We start from the raw sequence: 23,591 nt of genomic DNA, 5'->3' as shown, positions 1-23,591 counted from the left end.
GGAGTTTAGGGCTGTTGTACATAGGGTCGCTGTGAGTCGCAGGCAACTCGACGGCACATAACAACAACAACAACCATCCAGCAAGAGTGGCATCCACTTCCACAATAGCTTGCCTCTGGAAACCCTGTGAACCTGGAGAAAGGACGAAAGTTATACAGGCGGCATCTAGGACACTCGTTCATAGAGTTGCTTTGAGTTGCCTGTGACTCGACGGCACTTAACAACAACAACCATCCAAAGGAGATGGAGGTTCAGATCCACATAGGGCCCTTTGAAAGAAAGGTCTGGCAGATTGCTTCTGGGGAATCAGCCATTGAAAACAGAATGAGACTTGACTCTATCTCCTCTCACACACATGGGCTTGTCATGACCTGGTGTCAGCTCTACCAGCTTCCGTCATTTATCTACAACTTCGCTGTAAAAGAGATAAAAGACGTGAAGGGTCTGAGGTGATGTGTTACTTTGCACGGCCCTTCTCTCTGTGGTCTGGTGACTCTTGTACAATAATATCTTTGCTGTTATGATTAATGCGACAGTAAATGTGGGTTGTGCAACTGGGTAGGACCACTATTATAAAAAAATCTAAAGGTTTACACACAAACAGAATCAACTCTAGCACGGTTCTCAGGGAGAAGGGCATAGGATAGAGAAGTATAAACGAAAGCAATACAGAATACATTAATGTATGAAAGATTGAAAAAATTTTATGATTTGTAAACTTGTACTCAAATCGTAATGTTGTCGTTATGTACCATAAAGTCAGAACCAGCCCATAGCTGGCCCTGCAGTGGGTTTGCAGAGGCAGCTAATCACATGGGAGGAGCCATATGATGGATTCGAACCACACGCCTTCAAGATTGTAGCACGGCTTCTTGTTTCTGGGCCACCAAAGGTCCCTCCAATGATAATAGAAAATTAAATTTTAACACCAGAAGTCAAACAACACATTGCACTGGACAGATGTGTTGCAAAGCCCTCTATAAGAACATCACTCTGAGGACCGAGACACTCTGGACAAGTCATGCTGTTTCCACTCACCTGTCTGCACTTAAAAGCTGGGTGGCAAAGGAGGAAAGTCAAGGAAGAGTTAATGCCTTTGAATTACGGTGTTGACAGGGAGTCTGGCTGTACTGGGAACTTCAGAAAAACAAACAGATCTTTATTGGAGGAAGCGCAGGCAGAGTACTCAGAAGAGAGATGGCAAGAGTTGTTCTCACAAAGCGTGAGCCCCTTTTCAGGAAGGGCCAGTCTCTGGACATAGAAAAGCAGAGAGTCAGAGGAGGAACGGAAAGCCCTCAGCGAGGTGGATGGATAGGTGGGTGCAGCAGTGGGCCCGGACACAGCAGAGAGCCGAGGACAGCATAGGACAGGGCAGGGGTCAAGGGGAGACCAAGAACCAACTGGGCAGCGCCTCACAAAGGCAGAGATGAGCCCTCGAGAGAGGAGAAGGGGTCGCACCTGTGGTTTGTGGTTCTGTGGGCGCTGAGTTCATTACAATCACCCACCTGTGGGCGGACTCTCTTTGTCCCCGGTCCGACACCCAATGTGTCTGCTCTCCAATGGAGAGCTCATCAAACGCAGGTTCGAGGGGCACTCCAGCTCTGAGCCTTTATGAATAACATAACAGCATGTGCTCCCTTCATGTCTCTGTGCCCCATTTTCACCATCCTCTCAGTATTTCAGACTTTTTTTTTTTCAGAATGCGATTGCACACTCCATGGACACTGTGTGGTCAGCCGACCTTTTAGCTGCACTGGAAGCCCAAACAGTTTCCAGGACTCACTTTATTGTGACCTTCGCTATATCGTGGTCTAGAGCCAAGCGCACGATATCTCCAAGGTCCTGTCTCCAAGGTCTGCCTGGGTAGTTTGCACGCTGTACAACATGCGTCTAAATAAGTTTTTGAGAATATAAAAGCAGGCAACACCTTCAGCATCATGCTCTTCTTTTTTTAACTAGGATTTTATTGGATTTTCTTTTTTTCCCTCTAATACTTGTATTGGTTTGCATAGACATTGTGTTTGATGCAAATACATTGTGTTTTATACAAACTTTCATTTAGACTGTATTTTCTATAATTACTATTGATCTGTGCCTGTTATCATCGGGGGTTTTTTCAGATCTCCATTGGATCTTTCCTGTTCCTTCACCCCCTCCATCCGCCCACAAACCTCTGCTATCCCAATGATTTCACCTTCTCCTTTTCCTACCCCTTCTCCCTTTCAAACATTTATTTATGGACATCTTCCTCACTTATCCTTGTATTTTTTGCAAGTCTTTTGTAGTATTATGATGAGATTGAGTTCTTTCACTCAGCTCTCTAGACTCTCCCATATTATATAGTATTTTATGAAATCTTTGTTCCTTAGTGCTGCAAAGTATTCCATTGTAAAGCTCTATCAAAAAGGAGTCAGCTTGATAGCAACTGGAAAGAAAGATGAGAAGTTCAGAGGCAGAGAGTTTATGTCAGTGAGGGAGGAAGGCTCAGGAGAGGGGGGTGAGCAGAATGGTTCAGCTCAAGGATAGCCACCAGCGTCACTGTATTGCACGGGGAGTCACTAGCTGCCGGAGGCTTTGCTACGTGCATTGCAGTCTTCTAAGAACTGTCATACCACCACCACCACCGTCCTTTGCAATAGTTCCTGCTTCAGCAAGGAAGGTGAAAGCATGGGCCTCTGACAGCACAGCAAGCGGGCTGGAGTTTGAAGGCTGCTGTGATCTCAGAAATTAAAAGATGTATTGTGATGGGGAAAGTCTGCTGTTAGAGACCTCTCCAAAGTACTGAAGAGCAACGATGTCAGTCTGGAGACTGAGGTCTGCCTGATATGGGCCATGGTCTTTGAAATCACTTTTTATGTGTCAGAGAGCTGGACGATGACTAGGGAGGATAGAAGGAGAATTGATGCCTTTGAGCTGTGGTGGTGGAGAAGAGTATTGAATGTACCATGGACTACTAAAGAACAAACAGGTTCCTCCTGGAGAGGGAGAAACCAGACTGCTCCTTGGAAGCAATGATTTTGAAGCTTTGTCTGACATACTGGACATGTGGCAAGGAGGGACCGGTCCTTGGAGAGGGACATCATGCTTGGGAGGGTGGAGAGACAGCACAGGAGAGGAAGACCTTCGATGAGATGGATTGATTCAGTGACTGGGGTAATATGGGTAGGTGTGTCGTAGACAATGAGATTGGCACAGGATTGAGCAGGGTTTAGGGCTGTTGTACGTAGGGTCACTATGAGTCTCAGGCTACTCAACAGCAACAACAGCTGCTCTCAGAGCTCAGCTGTTGTTGTATTTGTATTTGTATTTGTATTTGTATTTGTATTTGTATTTGTATTTGCTGAGACATCTAGTGGAGCACCTTGATCAGGGCCTGAGTGTCAGGTGGCGGTTTCAGCCAAGACTAGGACATCTCCTCCCATGTGATTTACCACCTCAGTAACCCAGGTGAGGGTCAGCTGTGAGCCATCTCCAACCAAATGGCAGTGAGGTTTTAGCGTCACTCACATTCCAGGCCTTTTAGAGTTTGTACTACAGTCCAGGGATTTTCAGGACGTTCGTGAACTTGTGCAGCTAAGGTGGACTTTGGCGTCAGGCCAGGGCCATGCGAGGCCACCCGTACCTTCTCACAGGCTCAGTGCACGAGTTCCCCTCTCCCCCGCCACATCTGAAACCCACGAGAGATTTCTCCCCACTGATTAGCACGTCGGCACGGTTATGCCCATGGGTACGTGGCTTGGTGCCAGCTGGTGCAGTCCTGCTGATGGGTCAGCCTGCCCCTATGTGCAGCCACTGCAGCATGATGGTTAATTCCAGAATGTTCTTATCACCCCAAGCCTAGTAGCAGTCCCTCTTTGGTTCACCTTTCTCCACCAATCTGCTTCCTGTCTCTAAGTTTTTGCCTATTCTGGGCAGTGACCCCAGAGCAGAGTGGACCTGCCCGTTGGGGGACTCTAAGATGGTGATTCTTTCTGGGAGCAGATGGCTTCATCTTTCTCCCACAGAGCAGCCGGTGGACTGAAGCACCCACCCACCTTTGGTTAGCTGCCCAGTTCTTTTCCATGGTGCGTGCACACCAGGGCATCTTTTCCTGCTTAAATAAGTTCATTTCTAGAGGAAACTATGTATGTCATTATTGAACACGCACCCGAGTGTCATGTGCCGGAAATAGAAAGACACCACAAAAAGAAATGCAATTAAGTCTTTGGCCTGAGGCCCACTCTTCTCCAGCCCAGTAGGGATGGGGACCTGAAAGCCCCCAGTCTCCTGGCCCCAGAGAGCTCTTCTCTCCCCCTCCTCTGTGTGTGTATGTGGGGATGGGGGGGATGCATTTGAAATGAGAATATAGGCCATGCCCTGAAGCCACCCCCACCCGTCCACGGTTGTTTCAGATCCTCGGTTTGCAGCCTGCTGTGTATACAGCTTACTGTGGAGAGGCTGGGCTGCCACGGCAGCTGCTCGTCCTGGCCTTCAGACTCAGACGTGGCTCTTACCCTGGCTTTCAGGGCCCAGCATCAGAGGCGTCCCTTACTCTGGCCTTCAGGGCCCCAATATCAGAGATGGCTCTTACCCTGGTCTTCAAGGCCCAGCATCAGAGGCAGCTCTTACTCTGGCCTGCAGGATGCCAATATCAGAGGTGGCACATACCCTGGCCTTCAGGGCCCATCATCAGAGATGGTTCTTACTCTGGCCTCAAGGCCCTGGTATCAGAGGTGGCTCTTAACCCTGTCTTTCAAGGCCACCATCATCAGAGGTGGCTCTTACCCTGTCCTTCAAGGCCCCCAGCATCAAATGCAGCTCTTAACCTGGGCTTCAAGGCCTAGCATGAAAGGCAGCTCTTACTCTGGCCTTCAAGGCCCTGGCATCAGAGGCAACTCTTAGCCTGTCTTTCAAGGTCTAGCATCAGAGATGGCTCTTACCTTGGCCTTCAAGGCCAAGCATCAGAGGCTTCTTACCCTGGCCTTTAAGGCCTCTGATATCAGAGGCAGGTCTCGCCCCAGCATTTGAGCCCTCATCTGTACACACGTGTTCTTCCCCTACTTGCAGTTCCATGGTTTCGCTTGCCCTGCTTCCTAGGGCCCCTTCCTCCACCCACCCTTCCAGATCCATTCACCCCTTCAACCACCTGACATCACTTATGAGCCAGCAGAGCCAGGTCACTTCCTATACTGACCCTTCCATCCACTATGCCAACCTGTGGATGGGCTGGAGAAATGTGTTTCCTGCTTCGTTTAAGCAGTCCTGTGAGATAGCAGTTTGGCACTTGGTCACTAAGCAGATGCTCAGCTCCTCCGAGTGCTGGGCTTAAGTGGTTTGCATATGTCTGTGATGCTACAGTCTGAGTGTCTGGTATGTCAAACACCAGGAAAGTCCTCAACAGCGGGCAAGTTTCAAGCAGAGCTTTCTGACTAAGACCAGGAAGAAATGCCTGGCTATCTCCTTCCCAAACTCAGCCAGTGAGAGCCCAGTGGATCACAGGAGAGCTCTGTCCAACTCAGGTGCTTTAGACAGGTCCTTTGGAAGGATCAGTCCCTAGATGAATACACCATGTCTGGTGAAGAAGGACAACGAGGTGAGGGATGTCCTGCGTGACAAGGACAGGTTGCACCACCCACGACTGCCGACTGGCAACATGAGGTGGCTGATCAGGGGCCGAGCACCCGTTAGTCCTATTGTGTGTAATGTCCCCGTGAGTCGGAGCCACTGGACATCAGCTGATGACGTCACAGGGTCAGCCTAGGCTTGGGAAGGCTGGCTGGAGAAGGCTTAGCTACTAGGAGGTGTGGCTCACTGAGAGAGACCGGTGGCAAAGCAAATAAGTGCTCGCTCACTAACTGAAAGATTAGAGGTTCGAACCCATGAGACACTCCATGTGAGAGTGAGGGGGTCTGCTTTCATAAAGATTGTGTTCCTGCTGTTATGCACCATCGAGTCAGAACCATCTGATAGCTGACCCCACACACGCGCACGGGAGATTAGACACTGAACAGGAGGAGTCTGCTTACCTCTCTTCCACAGAACAGCTGGTGGATTCAAACCGGCTGCCTTTGGGTGGGCAGCACAGCTCCTTAGCTGCTAGGCCACCTGAGCTCCCTTCTGTAAAGGCCACAGCCTTGAGGATCCTTTGGGCTGTCCCCCTGTGCCCCACAGGCCCGTGGTCTGCTGGTGAAAGGCCACAGCTTTGACCCTTGTGGTGCACATCCTGCTCTGCACACCTGGGGTCCTGGGTGCTGAGGGTGTGACTTGCCACAATCTCTGTAGACATAGCTGGATAATAGGAACACTCTCCACCCCCCACTCATGACCCCGTAAGTCTCTTTGTAGAATGTTTCCTGCAGATAAACCAAAACCGAGTTGACAGGAAGCCACTGCAAGTGATCTGTTGACGGGAAATCCCTGCTGGTGATCTGTTGACAGGAAGTCCCTGCAGGTGATCTGTTGACAGGAAGCCACTTCAGGTGATCTGTTGACAGGAAGTCCCTGCAGGTGATCTGTTGACAGGAAGCCACTTCAGGTGATCTGTTGACAGGAAGTCCCTGTGGGTGATATGCTGACAGGAAGTCCCTGCAGGTGATCTGTTGACAGGAAGTCTCTGCAGGTGATCTGTTGACAGGAAGCCACTTCAGGTGATCTGTTGACAGGAAGTCCCTGCAGGTGATCTGTTGACAGGAAGCCACTGCTGGTGATCTGTTGACAGGAAATCTCTGTAGGTGATCTATTGACAGGAAGCCACTGCTGGTGATCTGTTGACAGGAAGCTCCTGCAAATGAACTGTTGACAGGAAATCTCTGTAGGTGATCTATTGACAGGAAGCCACTGCTGGTGATCTGTTGACCGGAAGTTCCTTTGGGTGATCTGCTGACAGGAAGTCCCTGTAGGTGATCTGTTGACAGGAAGCCACTGTTGGTGATTTGTTGACAGGAAGTCCCTGCAGGTAATCTGTTGACAGGAAGCCACTGCTGGTGATCTGTTGACAGGAAGTCTCTTTGGGTGTTCTGCTGACAGGAAGTCCCTGCGGGTGATCTGTTGACAGGAAGTAGGAAGTCCCTGCAGGTGATCTGTTGACAGGAAGCCACAGCAGGTGATCTTTTCAAAGAGTGAGACCTCCTCATCTGGTTTCCGAGGCTGTCATCATTACCAAAGTGGACTGTACTATCTTTCCTCCTGCAGAGTTGCTGGTGGTTTTGAACCACCAACCTTTAGCAGCCCAACACTCACCCACTATATCACCAAAGCTCCTTCCCCTGCAGAGAGAGTTTTATGGGTGCAAAAGATACATGGACCAGGACATTCGTTTTCTGTTGTGTGTGCCATCCACTCAGTTCCCATTCTTAGGGATGGGTCAGAACTGTTCCCAAGGGTTTCCAATGCTATAAATCTCCATGGAAGTGGACTGCTTCATCTTCTTCTCAGTCCTTAACCACTGCACAACCAGTTCTTCTATTGCTAGCTGTATTATTGTTGCCCTTGAGTCCAATACAACTCATAACAACCCCATGAAAAAAATCCTAACCCAGTCCTGCCCTGCACCAGCCTCACACTTCCTGACACACAAGAGCCCATTGCAGCAGTCACCGTGTCAGTCCACCTGATTGAGGATCTTCCTCCTTCACTGACCATCCACCCTTCTGAACATCATATCCCTCCGCAAGGAATAGCCCCTGCTAGCAACATGTCCAAAGTATGTGAGGCAAAGTGTCATCATTCTTGCCTCCAAAGAGCACCCTCTCCAAGACATATATTGTTCTCTGTAGCAGACCACAAACCATTGGTTAAACTGATCTTGGAACTGCTGTGACATGGACTATTACACAACCATGTAAAGTGAACTATATCCATGTCCACTGACCTAGAAAGCTCTCCAAAAGCCATCTTAAGTGAAGCAGTCCAGGTACTGGACAGTGTGGATGGCGTGCTAACACTTAGGATAGAAAAAGAAGGGTTCTAACAGGTCTCTGGAGAGAGCTATACATGGGGAGACGTGAAAAAAGCTATTAGGGAGGTAAACTCACTTCTTTCATATTCCTTTTTGTAATCTTGGTAACTTTTTTTTTTGCTACTGTGTATTTCTCTTAAGAAATCATTTTTTCATGTCACAAACTTAAGCAGTAACAGTCATCAAATATGCTTCAGCTGTATGTTTTATAAGTAACATGATTGTGTATAGTTTCTGTTAATTTGTTTCATTATATAAATACACCACTGCATTATTATAAAGATATACTTGGCAACATATATTTAGCAACCTGTGACCTAGTTTGCAAGCCTAGACTTCTGCTCGATTATGGTTAAAAGGATTATTAGCTACAGGGTGAAATGGGATTGGAGCTTGTATTTTTCCACTGTTACATAAGCAAATAAACCAGCCAAACTGCCGGCATTATAAAATACCCAGTGATGATGTGAGACTTTGTATCTTCTGAGGGTTTTTTTCTCCTTTTCAAGGAAAACAATCATACCTTTGGGGAAGAGAAAATTGTGGCAAACATGAAACAGGAATTTAAGCTGAAGGCAGAGGGAGATGTTTACCAAACAAACCAAACCAAACCAAACCTCCAGCCACCAAGTCCATTCTGACTCGCGGTGACCCTGGAAGGCAGGGTAGAACTTCCTGAGGTTTCTGAGGCTGAAAGTCTTCATAGACACAGATTGCTACATCTTTCTCCCTCAGGTTGGCGGGTGTGAAAAGCTGACCTCTAGTTAGTAGCTGAGTGCTTGCCCACTGCACCACTGGGGCCCCTTGTTTCTTTCCATTGTTAATGTTCTGTTGAGCTGGTCTAGGCCCGTGAGCCCAGGTCCAGCAGAAAGAACCCAGCTCCCCACCGCTGCTATGTTAGAACACATTGCTGTTGCTGCAGCCTCTGTGTTGATCCATTTCATTGAGGGTCTTCCTCATTTTCAGTGACCATCTTTTCTACTTCACGTGATGGTATCAGAGACTGGCCCCTCCTGAGAGCATGACTAAAATAAATCCAATGGAATGTCTCTTGCATTAAACCAATCTGAACTCAGACATAAGAAACTAGGGGAGGGAAGAGGGGATACCCCAAGTGGCACGAGCTCTATGTGTGTGATTTTGTTTGTGTCTTTCCACCCCTAAGTGGTCTCGGCCATTGAGGTTGGTTACCGTGAGGCTGACCGCAGCCCTGGATCCCGGCACTCAGATGGGGTCACCTGGTGGGGAAGGAGCGCAGCCCTGCTTCTCTGACAGTGTATTGCAGTATTTCTTCCGACGATTGACTGCTTACTGAAGGGGGAGTGGTGGCTCTAATCCACCCAGAGGCACCTTCCAATCCCCTGACAATCTCCTGAACAGATCGCCCTTGGAAATGTGTGGAGCACAGTTCTGTGCTGACATACATGGAGTTGTCAGGCTTCAGGGTCAACTGACAGCAGTGGGTTTGAGGGTTGAGTGACTCTGGACGTACCGACCTTACATTCAACCACGTGACACACTACCTGGTCCCGCCGTCTCTGCGGTCTTTGGTCATGATCCCTAACCCCCTTCTTGACCAAACAGCAGGTCCTTTTCTAGTAATTGGCCTTTCCTGCTGCTGTGGGGCCCCAAGACCTGAGTAACGGACAGAAAGTGGGTGCTGTGGATGGAGGTCAGGAGTTCTAGGCCCTGTTCTTTGTGAACCACTGGGGGCAAGGCTCGCAGCCCCCTCGGGTCACAGAGGAGCAGCGAGAACTGAGTTAAGAACATCTTGGGGAAAAAAAAAGAACATCGTGGCTCGTAGGACCAGAGTCTTAACACATAGGACCAGCATCTTCTTCCAAGACCTTTCTCCTGGGCTAAGCTCTCTGAGCTGCCATCAGTGCTGGGTGTACCTGCTGATTAGAGATCTGCTTGAGGACAAGGGTTTCTCAAGCTAGGGCCCCTGCCTTCCATGCGGAGACTGAGATTTAAGTCCCGACCAGTGCACCGAGTGCTCAGCCACCACGTGCTTGTCGTAGGGGCTCATGTGTTGCTGGGATGCTGTCAGGTTTCTGAAAGTCACCTAGACTAAGATGAACTGGAAAGAAAGGCTGTTACCTACTTCCCAAAAAGCCAAAGGAAACCTAGGACAGATGCACAGTTGATCATGGGGCTGGGCAGAATAGGTAGCACCCTGCGTGGTGACGTGGGCGGCTTTGAAATGGGGTTGGATCTGTGGCAGCTAACAGCAGAACCAACAGTTATTATAGTTGTGTTTACCTGTTTACTGCCAGCTAGCCAGTACACACACGCACACACAAGCCTTCTCCCCAGGTCCTCAGTAAACACTTCGCCTGTTATTGTTAGATGTCATCAAGTTTACTTCAACTCATAGCAATCCCATGAACAACAAATACAAAGTTGGTCCTGTGGCTTCCTTAGCAGCTCTGCTGTGCTCGCATCCGTTGTTTCTGTCACGTGTCAGCCTATCTTGTTGAGAGCCTCTGTCTCCTTCACTGACCCTCCACTTTTCCAAGTGTAATGTGCTTTCCCAAGGTGCCTCTGACAACACGCCCAAAGTCTGTGAGAAGTTCCACTGTTCTCACCTTCACAGAGCACCTATTCACACTTCCTTCAAGATGGTGTCGATCTTCTGGAAGTCCATGCGATAGTCAATACCTCATTACTAATGCTGCAATTCAAAGGCATCGACTCACTGATCTCCCTTATACATCGTTCGACTTTCAAATGCATAGGAAGCAATTGAAAATGCCATGACTTGGACCAGTCACACTTTAGTCTTGAAATTGACATCGTTGATCTTCAGCACTTTGGACAGGTCCTTGGCAATAAGGTTGTTTTTCCCTTCCCGCCCCCAGTGCGACACATCTTTTTTTATTTCTTGACTGCTCTTGCCATGAATTTTGATTGTAGATCCAAGTAAAGAGAAATTGTTGACAACTTTAATCTTTTCTCCATCTGTCATGATGTTGCTTATTGGCCCAGTGGTGCGGATTTTTTTTTTAATTTTCTTGATGTTGATATGTAATCCATATTGAAGGCTACAGTGTTTGATCTTCTTCAGTAAGTATTTCACATCCTCTTCACATTCCGTAAACAAGGCCGTGTTATCTGCATAATACAGATTGTTGATGAATCTCCTTCCAATCCTGGTGCTGCATTCTTCTTCAGAGTCCAGCTTTCTGAATAATTTGCTCAGCAGACAGATTGAACATATTTAGAGAAAGGATACAGACCTGCCTGCTTATTGCAGACCAGTCATGAGAAGCCAGTTGCCATTGGGTCATTGGGTTGATTGTGTCTCAGGGTGTCCAGCATACGATCTCTCATGGCATGTTTTAGGAAGTGGACCACCCAGCCTGTCTTCTGAGGTGCCTATGTGTGGACTGGAGCATTCAGCCTTCTTTTAGCACCTGAACCGTGTGCAGTGTCCAGGGGCTCCTTGTTGCAGGCACCGAATACATATTTCTTGAAAGAATGCACAGAGGCTGCAGCTCACAGAGGCGGGCAGGGCTCAAGGCCCTGTGCCTGGAGCGCTCAGAGCCCCGTCCCGTCCGTCCCCCCTCCCCCAATGAGACTGGAGCTCAGCAAAGTGAAAGGCGCGCTGTCACAGGTAATTTGTAGCGCTCGGGCCCATGAGGGCCCGGGGCTGGAGCCCATTTTTCAGTGAGGATGAGGTTTTCCATTTCCAGTGTGAACACGGTATTATTCAATTCCCCCATGCCTGCAGCCCGGGGAGCGGGCATCAACTCAGTTTACTCTTAGATGAAATTGCAGCCTTTAAACTGATTTCTCAGAGGACACGGTTCATTTTAGCATCTTTACTCTCTATGCTGGCAGCTTCCAAGACACCTGTTGTTGTTTTGAGATGCTGTCAGGTTGGTTCCGACTGGCAGTGACCCTGGGAACAACACAGTGAAACCCTGCCTGGTCCCGCCTGGCCTCACACTCGCTGCTGCATATCAGTCTGTTGTTCGGACACTTTGTCAGTCCACCTCCCTGAGAATCTTCTTCTGTGTCACTGACTCTCTCATTTACCAAGCGTAACGTCCTTCTCCGGGGACTGGTCCCCTCTGATAATCTGCCCAGAGTGTATGTGATGAAGTCCCCCCGTCCGCCGTCCGTGCCCCGAAGGAGCACTCTGGCTACATTTCTTCCAAGATAAATTTGTTTACTCCTCTGGCAGTTCGTGGTCTACCCACTAGTCCTCGTCAACACCACAGTTCAAAAGGATCCATTCTTCTTAGCTCTTTGTTATTCTTTGCCCAGCTTTTACCTGCAGAGGAGATGATTAAAAATATCAAGGCTTGTGTCAAACGCATCTTAGTCTTCAAGGTGACATTTATCCGTCTCGTAAGCCTAGCTGTTTTGAGGTTTTTAAGTTTTGTTCCACATTTTGTTGCCCCCTCTGTCAAAGACCAAGGAGAAAGGTCAGCAGTGGCAAAATACAGTGTTGGTGGCACAGGGAAAGAGCATTGCCAAAGCAGATGGAGATTGCCAAGGAATATCAGATTTCACAGGTTCTGAAAGGAGGTAGAGTGTCCCCCAGAGCCGACAGAGAGAGAACCACTCCTGAATGCAAATTCATCCTGCGTTCAGACTGCTGACCCTCTCATCTGGAGAATGTGAGAGTGTTTGTGAAAGCCATTGCTCTGCATCTCCTTACTAGCAGCACTCGATGACAAGACATCCTCCTGTGTGGTGGAGCAGAGGGACCCAAAGCAAGGGACACCCTCCAAGAGATGGGTGGACAGAACAGCTGAAGCCATTGGACATTACAGTCAGAAGTGGAGCGGGGTTGGGCAGGGTCGTTGTTAGGTTCCATCAAGCCAAATACGACCCAGAGAAGCCCTGTGAACACCGGTACTGAACTGGCCCAACCGGGCACCCTCACCATCTCGGAATATGCTCGATCCTATCATCTCCATCACTGTGTCCATCCACCTCCCCGAGGGTCTTCCTCTCTTGCGTTGACCCACCTTTCCAAGCATGATGTTCTTTTCCAAGGACCAGCCCCTTCTAACAACATGCCCAGAGTATGAGACGAACCTCTATCCACCTGGCCTCTGAGGAACAGCCTGGTTGTACTTTCTCCAAAGCATACTCGTTGACTCTTGGCATCATCTTCTGCAGAATACTCGTCGAGAGCAGAGGCACAGAAGTCATTTGACTGGCTTCCCAGCCTTCTGCTGACATGAGGTGACACCCCAAAGACCATGGGGAGGAGCGACGTGTCCCCACGGTGTGATGGACCTGTGGGTCCCCCAGTCAGTCTCCTCTCTTTAACCACATAAGGAGGGGGCTGAGTGTGACACCCCCTGTGGGCCTCAGGTGGGCACTGCAATGTGCCTGGGTCCCAGCATGCAGCCCGGCAGAAGGATGTTGGTTAGATGGACAGATGGACTGGGCACGTAGCAGAGAAAGGCTCTGCTTAGCCCTGAGGAACTTTGCTTTCTCGCCTTGAGTGGCTTTGGGTCTTAGCGGTTAGTGCTGGCCCCTGGAGAACTTGCTCCCACTCCAGTGTGTCAATTACAAACATTAACTGTAAATTACGCTTTGCATAGCTAATCCAGCCTCTTCATTATGTATTTAGTAGAGCTCAGCAGGCCGAAAATTCAGCAGCGCACCTTGGAGTGGCTCCAACTTCTGTCTTCTGTGATCTTTGGGAACCTGAAGTGGTGGTGGTGGACCTTGGAGCGTGTCTCATTTGGAAGGTCTCCAACGCTTTCTGCATTTAGCTTTTCTCTTGGAAGGCATTCAACCCTCTGGAAGGACCGATAGCGTCGAAGGCTGCTCCCTCCCTCAGCTCGGGTGGAAGCTGACGCCCGCTCCTTTCTTGAGGAGGAAATTAATGTTAACTTGACTAGGAAGGAAGGAGGCGTAAAGATTGGGGACGAAGTGCCTGGCACACTTTCTCATTCATTATTCACTCAGTAAATATTTATTGAGCACATCGTTAAGGTCAGCACTTATGCATGGCGAGGACATGGTGGTGGAAGCTCAGTGTCCTTGCTCTCAAGGGGTCCTGGTGCTGCAGTGGGTGAAGAGTTGGACATTTTGAATCCACCAGGTACCCCTCAGAGAGAGCTGACCTGGCAGTGTGCTCCCGTCAAGGTTACAGCCTTGGAAACCCCATAGTGCGGTTCATCTCTGTCCTACAGGGGTCACCATGACTGGCTGGCCATGAATTTTCCACTCTGGAAAGAGGAAGCAGAAGGTAAATTGCCAAGCTCATAGGAAATATATAGGCATACCACGTTCTATTCAAGGGTACAGTGTTTTTTTACAAATTGAAGGTTTATGGCAACCCTGCCCTTGGCCTCCCAAGGCAATTCCATCTTCTAGTTCTGTCTTCTGTTGGCAAAGTGTAAAGGAGTCTATAGCATCTATTGGCAAGCACAAAGAGCTGCAGCAGCTAGAGAATGTATCAGCAGCTGTCTTGCTTGATACATGTATCTGTGCAAATGAAGCTGATGCGCGTATAATTTCAGGTAGATCAACTGATCTCAAGGGAATGGTTCACAGGGATGAGGAGGCTGACAAGTCCCAAGTTCATGGGTCAGACAGCAAGCGGAGGGCTTCTCCTGACTCACATAGCTACAGGGGGCTGAGGGACCCAAGATCAACAGGTCAGACGGCAGGCTGCTGGTTCAAGTCCCAGGAACCAGAGGTCAGATGATGACAAGTCACATTCAGGATCCAGACCGGGGACGAAGCCAGAGAGCTTTGCCAAAATGCCCATGGGTGTTTGACACAGGCCATACCCTCAAAGGACCACCCTTTCAACTGAGCAGCAGCTCATGGCAGGTCTCATCTGGGAGGAAGGTGATGACATTGTATCAGGTTGTAAAATGTGGGTCACCACGTTATACAGCTGCCAGAGAACATCATCATCAGTGGCAACCCCTGAAAATCCTAGCCCAGCCAAGTTGACACACAGCCTTCACCCTCACAGCACCTTCCACTGCTCGGCCCACCACCCAGGCGTGGTGACTGATGTCAACTATTAGTCCCTACGATTAGCCATTGACTGCCTTTTCCTCTGTTGGGTTTGCCTGGATCTCTCTGTTGCTATTTTAGACACATCAGTAAATATCTTTAGTTGGCGAAGCACAGTGCTGGTTAAGCAGAGGGTCCGTGGAAACAAGGAGCAGAGTCCCTGAGTGGTCTGACACAGTCGCCTCTGCAGTGGACCCAAACATCCCCATGATGGTAAAGATGGTTCAAGAAGGGCTGCTTTGTGTTCTCTTTCACCTCTGAACCAGCCCAGGATTTACAAACACCAGCAACATTTCCTCATCTATTTACCTCCTCCTTCTTGCTGACTGTGATGGATTTGCTAAATTCATGTTTTGGTGATGCACGTAAACAATCAACGCCAAGAACCTCAACCCCCATGGTCCGAGACAAGAAGTACTCGCTGGTGCCCAGCTCACCCAGCCACTGAGAAAGGGCCACAGCAGAAGATCCTTGCTAAATGGAGAAAAATGCAGAGCAAAACCCAAAATCTCCATGTTTACTCTTGTGGTGGAGACTGGTGGAAACCCCACGACTGACTGAATCTGCCATCAGGCCTGGAATGGAAATCACCTTCCTGACCAGCCTCCGGCCAGCTAAGGTGGGGACACACTCCTCAGAACAAACAATGGAAGATTAAAAGGGGAGCATTTATGTGCCCAGGATAAATCATGGGAGGCAGGAAGGGAGGGGAGGGAACAGCACAAATGGAAATGGAAAATAGAGGGCGAGCTGTTACATTGAGGGGTTGGGATCAATATCACAGATCAAATGTCTATGAGTATTGAGTTACAGAACCAACTGGTTTTGCCAGTTTTCACCCAAATCATGATAAAAGTTGAGTGCTTTTAAATTTTCATTTTGTTGCCAAATCCAAAGTCACACAGTTCCATTCCACCAGCATCTCTGTGGGAGAAAGATGAGCATTCTCCTCTCATGCGATTCTCAATGGTGCACAGCTACAACAACATATACCTAAGTCAGGATTGTTGTTGTGTGTCGTTGAGTTGGAACCTACTCGTAGCTGACCCTCCAGCGGGTTTTCAGAAGCAGTAAATCGCACAGGAGGAGATTACCTGTATTTCTCCTGCAGAGCAGCTAGTGGATTTGAACTGCATACCTTTGCATTGACAGCACAATTCCTTACCACTGAGCCACCAGATCTTGTGCCATTGAGTCGAACCAACCCACAGCTGACCCTCCAGGGGGTTTTAGTAACAGTAAATAGCTTGTGAGGAGATTACCCATCCTTCTCTAGCACAACAGCTGGTAGATTCAAACCATAAACCTTTGGGATTGCAGTGCAGCTTCTGTTTTATTTTTTGGCTTTTTAAAAAAAAATATATATTATTTTGGGTGGGGTTGGATTTTTTTCCCCCTTATCATTGTGTGCAACTTCTTACAGTAGGCCACCAGAGCACCAGAGTTTTCTAAAATCAAGATTGACTATATCCAGATCAAAATGGTGACACTCCACATATTTCAGGCATACCTGCCCCCCCTTCTCTCGTCTCTCGTCTCTCGTCTCTTTCCTCTCCTCTCCTCTCCTCTCCTCTCCCCTCCCCTCCTCTCCCCTCCCCTCCCCTCCCCTCTCCTCTCCTTGTGTGTGTTCAACAAAACGGACTGATGCAGGGATGGCAGCACTGTGTGTGAATGTGGCAGAGACCGGGAGTGTGGTGTGGACAGGACCAGATTCCCATCTGTTTTTCATAAAGTCCCTCAAGTCACAGTCGACGTGAAGGCACCTAACAACAGCATTGAAATCAAACCGAGGTTTTTTAATCTCTTGCTTTCCGCACCCTAGATAATTCCTACAGAGACCCCAGCATTGACCTTAGGGTCAAGGGAACTTTCCAGAAAGCCTTTCTCTATTTTTCTTTCTTCCCTTCCATGTTCCAAGGGCCTTCACCTTCACGAAATAAACTTAAAATAAAATCAATAAAGCCTGAGCCAAGAACCCCGCTCTCCTGGCACGTTCTTCTGTCAGTCTTTGCAGTCCTAGATTGCTTCATTTTGTGGGTCTCATTTCTATCGGTGGTGCTGGCAGGCCGCATTGGAGGTGAAACCCTTTGCATCCCCAGGAGGGGGAGATGAAGCCCTTTATGCTTTTTAACACACCTGACTCCACAGGTGGTGTTTAGCCACTAAGAGGTTTGGTAAATTGGGGTTTCCAGGAGTTCAAACCTTATTGTGACTATTGGGGGAGTTTGTTTATTTATTTATTTGCTGGTGTGTAAGACCTTTTTTTTTAAAGTCAATTTTGAAAATTTCTTCCAAGAGTCATTGCTGTAAATCTATACTATTGATTTTAGCAAGTGGTGACTCTTGAACGCTCTTGGAGTCACGTTAAGTGTTTTAAGTTCCCTTCTGTGTGATTTCCAGCAGCACACAAGCCCATGTGGCCCGGCCTGGGGTCTTGTGGTCCTGCCTCGGTGATGCTTAGTGGAAATTTTGTCTGTTCCGGGATGGAGCAGGGCACGGATGGCAGAAAGAACCACAGACAGCACCTGCTTCCCTTCTTCTCAGGTCAATTACCCAAGAGCAAAGTAAACACAGTGTTACCTGTGTTTACTTACTAATTTATACTGACCAATTCCACCATGAAAGATGCTGTGAAATCATGTGACCCTCTTCCCTAGAGATAAGACTGCAGGCCCAGCACAGGTGAGCCCCTGTTTTCCTTGCTAACTGGGTGTGCTGTCCTGGTCAGGAATGGCCAATTTGGAAAGATGCTTTGATTCTGTAGGAAGGTGATGGATGTGGGGTTGGAAGAGAGAGAGAGATGCTAACTGCCCCTAGAAGCAGAATCACTAATGTGGTGAAGGCCTGTGACTCTGTCCAGGGCACATCAGTGAATTAGCATACGTGAGCTATGCTTGTTTCGTGCATCCTCTGACTGTGGTTGGCCTCTGTCCCCCACCATAACACGAACTGTGGAACCAGGTCTGATTCAAGGAAACCTCTGTGAATCCCAGTCCTTGGTGAGTGGCCTAACAGCAAAGAGATTGATATTATAACAGCTTCAGCTTGCTTGGCTCCACAAACAACACTCTTGTAGCAGCGGCCAGGAAACCAAAAGATGAATTGCACTGGGAAAATTGGCTGTCAGGGATCTCTCCAGAAAACTGAGGAGCAATGATGTCATTCTGGAGACTAAGGTGCACCTGATCCAGGCCGTGGTCTTTGCCATTACTTGCTATGCCTCAGAGAGCTGGACAATGACTGAGGATGATAGGAGAAAAATCGGTGCCTTTGAGTGGTGGTGCTGGAGAAGAGTGTTGAATATGCATACCATGGACTCCTAAGAGGACAAACAGGATCAGCCTGGGGAGGGTGAAATAGGCTGATCCTTGGAGACAGGATTTTGACGCTCCATCAGATGAAGTTTGGGCATGTTGCAAGGAAGGACCGATCCTTGGAGAGAAACATAATGCTTGGGAGGGTAGAGGGACAGCGCAGGATCAGAAGACGCTGGATGAGACTGATTGACTCAGTGGCTGGGATAATGGGGGTAAGTGTGTCAGAGAAATGAAGCTGGCTCCAGATAGAGCAGGATTCTGAGCTGTGTACACAGAGTCGCTAAGAGTCGCAAATGACTTGATGGCACCTAACAGCACCACCACAGAGAGCAACTTGCTCTCAGCCAGCGCCAGAGCCAGCCTCCTTACCATATCTTGCAGTTGGCATCAGGCTCATATGTTACCCCGGCATCAGCTCCAACACGTGGAGACCCCACTTGTATCAGAGTAGAACTGAGGCCTACAGGTTCATTGTCAGAAGCGCACCAGGACTTTCTTCCAAGGCACATCTGGGTGGACTAACTCTTCCAGCTTCTGGTTAGCAATCACATATTCACTGTTTGAACCACGAAGGAGTCCTGGCATTAGATTGCTGTTGTTGTTGTTGTTGTTACTGATTGCTGTTGAGTCAAGCACGATTCATAGTGACCCTGTGAACAGAAGGCCTGAAGCTTTTCTATCACTATCATCATTTATCAAAGTTCTGAGAGTTTCCAGAGGCATGTTGTTTGGGAAGTGGATTAGTCATCCCTAAAGCCACTGAGCTCAGGTCCTAAGTCCTAAAAACCTCAGGGAGACAAGCACCACAGGGAGGAAATAGGAAGGGTGCTGTTAACTGGGGAGACTGCGATGAATATCATGAGACAACGTGTGTATGAGTATGAGCTGTTGAATGGGAAAGCGAGCCTCTCTGTAAACCTTCACTGTAAAATGTGTATGTATCACTCACTCTTACACCATCAATGCCATCAAGTTATAATGAACTCAGAGGTAAGGTGACCCTCCATCGGCTTTCTGAGGCTATAAATCACACAGGAGATTGTCTTTCTTCCACAGATAGATAGATACATGCACATGTACACATATATTTGTATTTCTATAAGTTATATTTATATATGTAGATGTGTGTGTGTGTATGTTTCTTAAGTACCATTGAGTTGTAGACGTCGAGTAATACTGACCCGAACGAAAGAACTGAACACTTGTAAAACTTTCATCATTTCTCCAAGTTCATAGAGTTTCTGGAGGCAAAGCTATTTGCAAGTAAATGCCACTCCTGCTTCTAAGCCGATTTTAATCGGGGAGCTCTGTCAAACACTGTCCACCATGGGTAACCATTCTCACATTTGACACATCAGTGTCCCAGTGTTCCGCTTCACAGCAACCATGAGTTACCTCTGTACAGTAAGTAATGCACAGACAAGTGCTACACCACTTAGAAGGCCTGAGGGCCGCAGATTAAAATCACCCACCTTTGGCTTGGTAGCGTCACTTTCTATCCACTAGGCCAACTGAGCTCTCCCGTTGTTGTTGTAGTTACCAGGTGCCATCAAGTCACATGTGACTCATCGCAGCCATAAGTGCTACGGCACAAAACTCCGCCCAGTCCTCACCATCTCTGAGATGTTCACACCTATCATTGCAGTCGCCGTGTCAATCCGTCTTAGTGAGGAGCTTCCCCTTTCACCAACCCTTAGTCTTTCCTAGCATGATATCCTTCTCAAAAAACTGGCCTCTCCTGTCATCATGCCCAGTGTATGTGAGACAAAGCCTCAGCATTCCTCCGTCTAAGGAACACCTTGTTTCACTTTGTCCAGGACAGATCAGCTTGTCCTTTTGGCGCTCCATAAGATGTTCAGAGTGTTTCCTGGGTCCTTTCGTTCTGAGCCCAGTTACGGAGTGGGGTTGGTGGCAGAGGGGGGGATGTGTCCTTTGCATTGAATTGTCCTAAAGCCATCCCTTGGAGCCCCGTTATGGAGCGGAGTAGGCAGCAGAGAGGGGAGGACCTTTCCTTTGCACCGAATCATCCTAAAGCCGTCCTTTGCTCTCTTCCAGAAGCAGCAGCCTCTTCAACGAGGTCGTACAGATGAACTTCGAGATCGCCAGCTTCAGCAGCCTCTCGGGGACCCAGCCCATCACGTGGCAGGTGGAGTACCCCCGGAGGGGCACCACAGACATCGCCATGTCTGAGATCTTCATCAGCCAGAAGGACCTGGTGGGCATCGTGCCCTTGGCCATGGTGAGACCGGTGTTCTGGGGTGCACCCTTCTCTCTCCTTCTACTGTTTTCTGGGGATGTTCCACAAAAGAGTTTCCCATCATCCTCCACCTTAGACGTTGCTGCACTTTATTTGTTGCTGGTATTAGCCACTATTGAGTTGGTTCCGAGATGTTTCCATGAAAAATGTCCCATCTTCTATTGTAAGAGTTGCTACCTTTTATAGTGGTGGAGCTCTGATTAGCTCAGCCCCTCTTGCTAACGTATAACAAAAGTAATGCTGCCCAAGCCGGCCATCACCTTACCAATCTTCATTGTGCTTGAGTCCATTGTTGTGACCGCTGTGTATTCTGAGTGTCCTCCACCGTGGGGGGGCTCAGCTTCCAGATCAGAAGATGTGATCTGCAGAATTTTCATTTCATAACAATTTCATATATAGATCACTAGGCATTGCTTCCTAGTCTTAGTCTGGATGCTCCGGGAAGATAGATTTCTGGTGTCAGAGCAACACGCAAGTCACTGCAGCAAGACAGACAGGCAGATGGTACAGTCGTTATGCAACCTTTTCTAGCCAGCCCCTCTTGATAGATCTTTTTCAGACAGGATTGTGGATGAGGACACAGTGTCAGTGCTAGAGACTCCCTGAAGTTCTCCTTCACAGAGCATGCACTGCACTCATCTTTAAAAATAGGCTTTCCCAGAAAATGTTGGACCAGCATTCAGGCTTACCAAACAGACCATCCTCGCTGATCTACTAGAGACTGGTAGAACCCTGCGACCAGGGCCTTTCGTCACCCTTCAAGCCTGGAGCTCAACTAACTCCTATCGCTCAATTTCCATCCAAACCACAGACAGGCCTCACAGATCAACAGTGACAACAAACGTGTACACATTCCTCCAAATAACCGAACGCAGGAGATCAAACGGAGCACTTGCCCAAGGATAAATCTTAGAAATCAGGAAGGGCTGGGAAAAGATGGATAGTAGCTGGAAACACAGGGAGAGAAATACAGAGTGTGTTGTTACAAGATGGGTATTGCAATATTAGGAAAAAATGTGCATGAAGTTTGGCGTAGAAAAGCAATTTTGTCTATAACTTCCACTTAAACCACAGGGGAAAGTTAGTAACGAAACAAAGCAACAACAAAGTGAGATTTCCCAGGTCATTTCATGCAAGCTTGTGCGTATTCTCTCTCTCCCACAAGAACTGAAGGGAGAAGTGGGAATCTCTTGGGGATCCCAGCCGCATCGTTGGCCTTTTCCATTTAGCAGCATTACAGGCTCTGCCTCTTGCTCTCAGGGTTCAGGGAACTGGATCCATGCAGCTGGGTTGTGCTTCAGCAGATCCATGCTGTCATTAGGAAACTTTGGACCTGTGCATCAATCAGCAAGTGATGGATGGTTTGCCTCTGCTTAGATCCTTGAGGAAACGTGCTGGCCGTCACCTCTGTGCCCCAGAAGGGAGAGAGTGGGCATCTCAGAGAACAGAAGGAATCATCTTTGATGGGAAAGGAAGAAATTATTTTTAAAGATCCAAGGGAGGAAATTATGTTTCATTGTTTTTCAAAAATGCCCTAGACTGCTCTGCTTTTACAACTTAAAATTTTCACATGTATAACTGTAAAATGTTTTATGGATGACTGATTTCCAAGGAGCCCTGGTGGTGTCCTATGGTATCTGTTAGGCTGCTAACCAAATGGTTGGGACCTCAAACTCACCAAGCATCTGAGAAACAAAGATGAGACAGTGTGCTTCTGGAAAGATTATATATATATAGCCTTGGAAGCTCAATGGGGCAGTTCTACCCTGTCTTCCAAGGGTGCTCTAAGTCAGAATCAAAACCAGAATGGAATTGAACTTGTAACAATTGAGTATACCAGAACAATAACTGGGGTAGGAACACTTATAGGCCACAACTCTCTACTAGAAACTTGACCTAGTCTTAGAAAACAGTATGCATTGCCAAGCAAGCAAATCTCTTGATTGACAGAGTCATAAACAGCAGTGCCCGGCTCAGATATGTTGGCCAACTACAGTGCTGGGAATGTGTGTCCCTCTCCAGGGTCCTGCCTGCCATCCAGTGTCTCACACTAGGCTTCTGAAAGGGCTCAGTATGCCTCTTCTGAATCTCTCATTCCAGAAGCTTAACCCATAATACTTCCTTTTTCTGCTCTCTTTCTGCTATATCCATACTTTACAAATTAGGGTCTGTTCTGCTTTCACTGTGCAGGCCATGGCTGAACTATGGGTCTGAAAGCTGTGATTTCTCCATAAATACATGTTGCCTAAATGAATTCCGTCTAAAGGAAGATTTATTACTATTATTGTTTGGTATATGATTAGCAGTGCCCGGGCACCATTTAAAATTACCAACCTTTATCCTCCAGCCCCATAATTATGCCATCATTTGGAACACGGTATAGCATTGATCTATGAATGAATTTATAATCCATGGTCAGTAATTGTTACACGTGGGAGAAGAAGCATTTGGGGGGAAAAGAAAGATGGACAAAATGTGTCTCTGTGGATGTGACAAATACTCGGGAGTCATTTGTATCTCCCTTGCAAATATTATGTGTATTTGAGGCTCTTCTATATCATTATCTGTCCATTTTTCAAATGAGAATCGTGTTCAAGGGATTTTTTTGTTTGTTTGGCTTTTGTTAACAGTTGAGGATTAAAAGAATAGACTTCCAGAAAATAATGGACCAAATAAAGAAGCTTCCCAGGCTTTCTACAACAAAGACACAAGAAACCCACTGAAGCAGATAGCGCTGATAACCCTGCAGCTCTGAACACCAAGGTGAAGGGCAAAGAAGGTGGATCAAGTTCAGGCTAGAAGGAGAAACTGAACAGAGACTAGGAGGAAACAAAGCAGAGCACAGTGAACTGGCCTGGTGTGATAAGGGCATGTTGAATTCTTGCTTGACTACCTGAAGATTGTAGTCAGTCTATACTTGGACCAAGAGACAGTCATCAGAACAGAGCAAGGAAACTGCATGGTTCAAAATTGGGAAGGGTGTACACCAGGCATGTGTCCTGTCTCCATACCTTTTCAACCTGTATGCAGAACAGGTTATCCAGGAGGCTGGGCTCTGTGAGGAGAAATGCGGCATCAG

General features: G+C 48.0%; 1 protein-coding gene across 1 annotated transcript in view; it reads left to right on the top strand.

Moving 5' to 3' along the window:
- The window catches only part of TMEM132C (transmembrane protein 132C), a 167,029-nt gene that overhangs the window by 102,452 nt on the left and 40,986 nt on the right, over positions 1-23,591 (top strand). The window contains exon 4 of the mRNA XM_006894684.1: positions 20,311-20,494. Within this exon, the coding sequence (XP_006894746.1) occupies positions 20,311-20,494 (184 nt within the window). The remainder of the gene's footprint in view (positions 1-20,310; positions 20,495-23,591) is intronic.

The sequence above is a fragment of the Elephantulus edwardii genome, unplaced genomic scaffold, assembly GCF_000299155.1.
Source record: "Elephantulus edwardii isolate Elephantulus edwardi_28Jun2011 unplaced genomic scaffold, EleEdw1.0 scaffold00148, whole genome shotgun sequence".
Lineage (NCBI taxonomy): Eukaryota > Metazoa > Chordata > Mammalia > Macroscelidea > Macroscelididae > Elephantulus > Elephantulus edwardii.
This window is presented reverse-complemented; position numbering and strand designations above follow the sequence as displayed.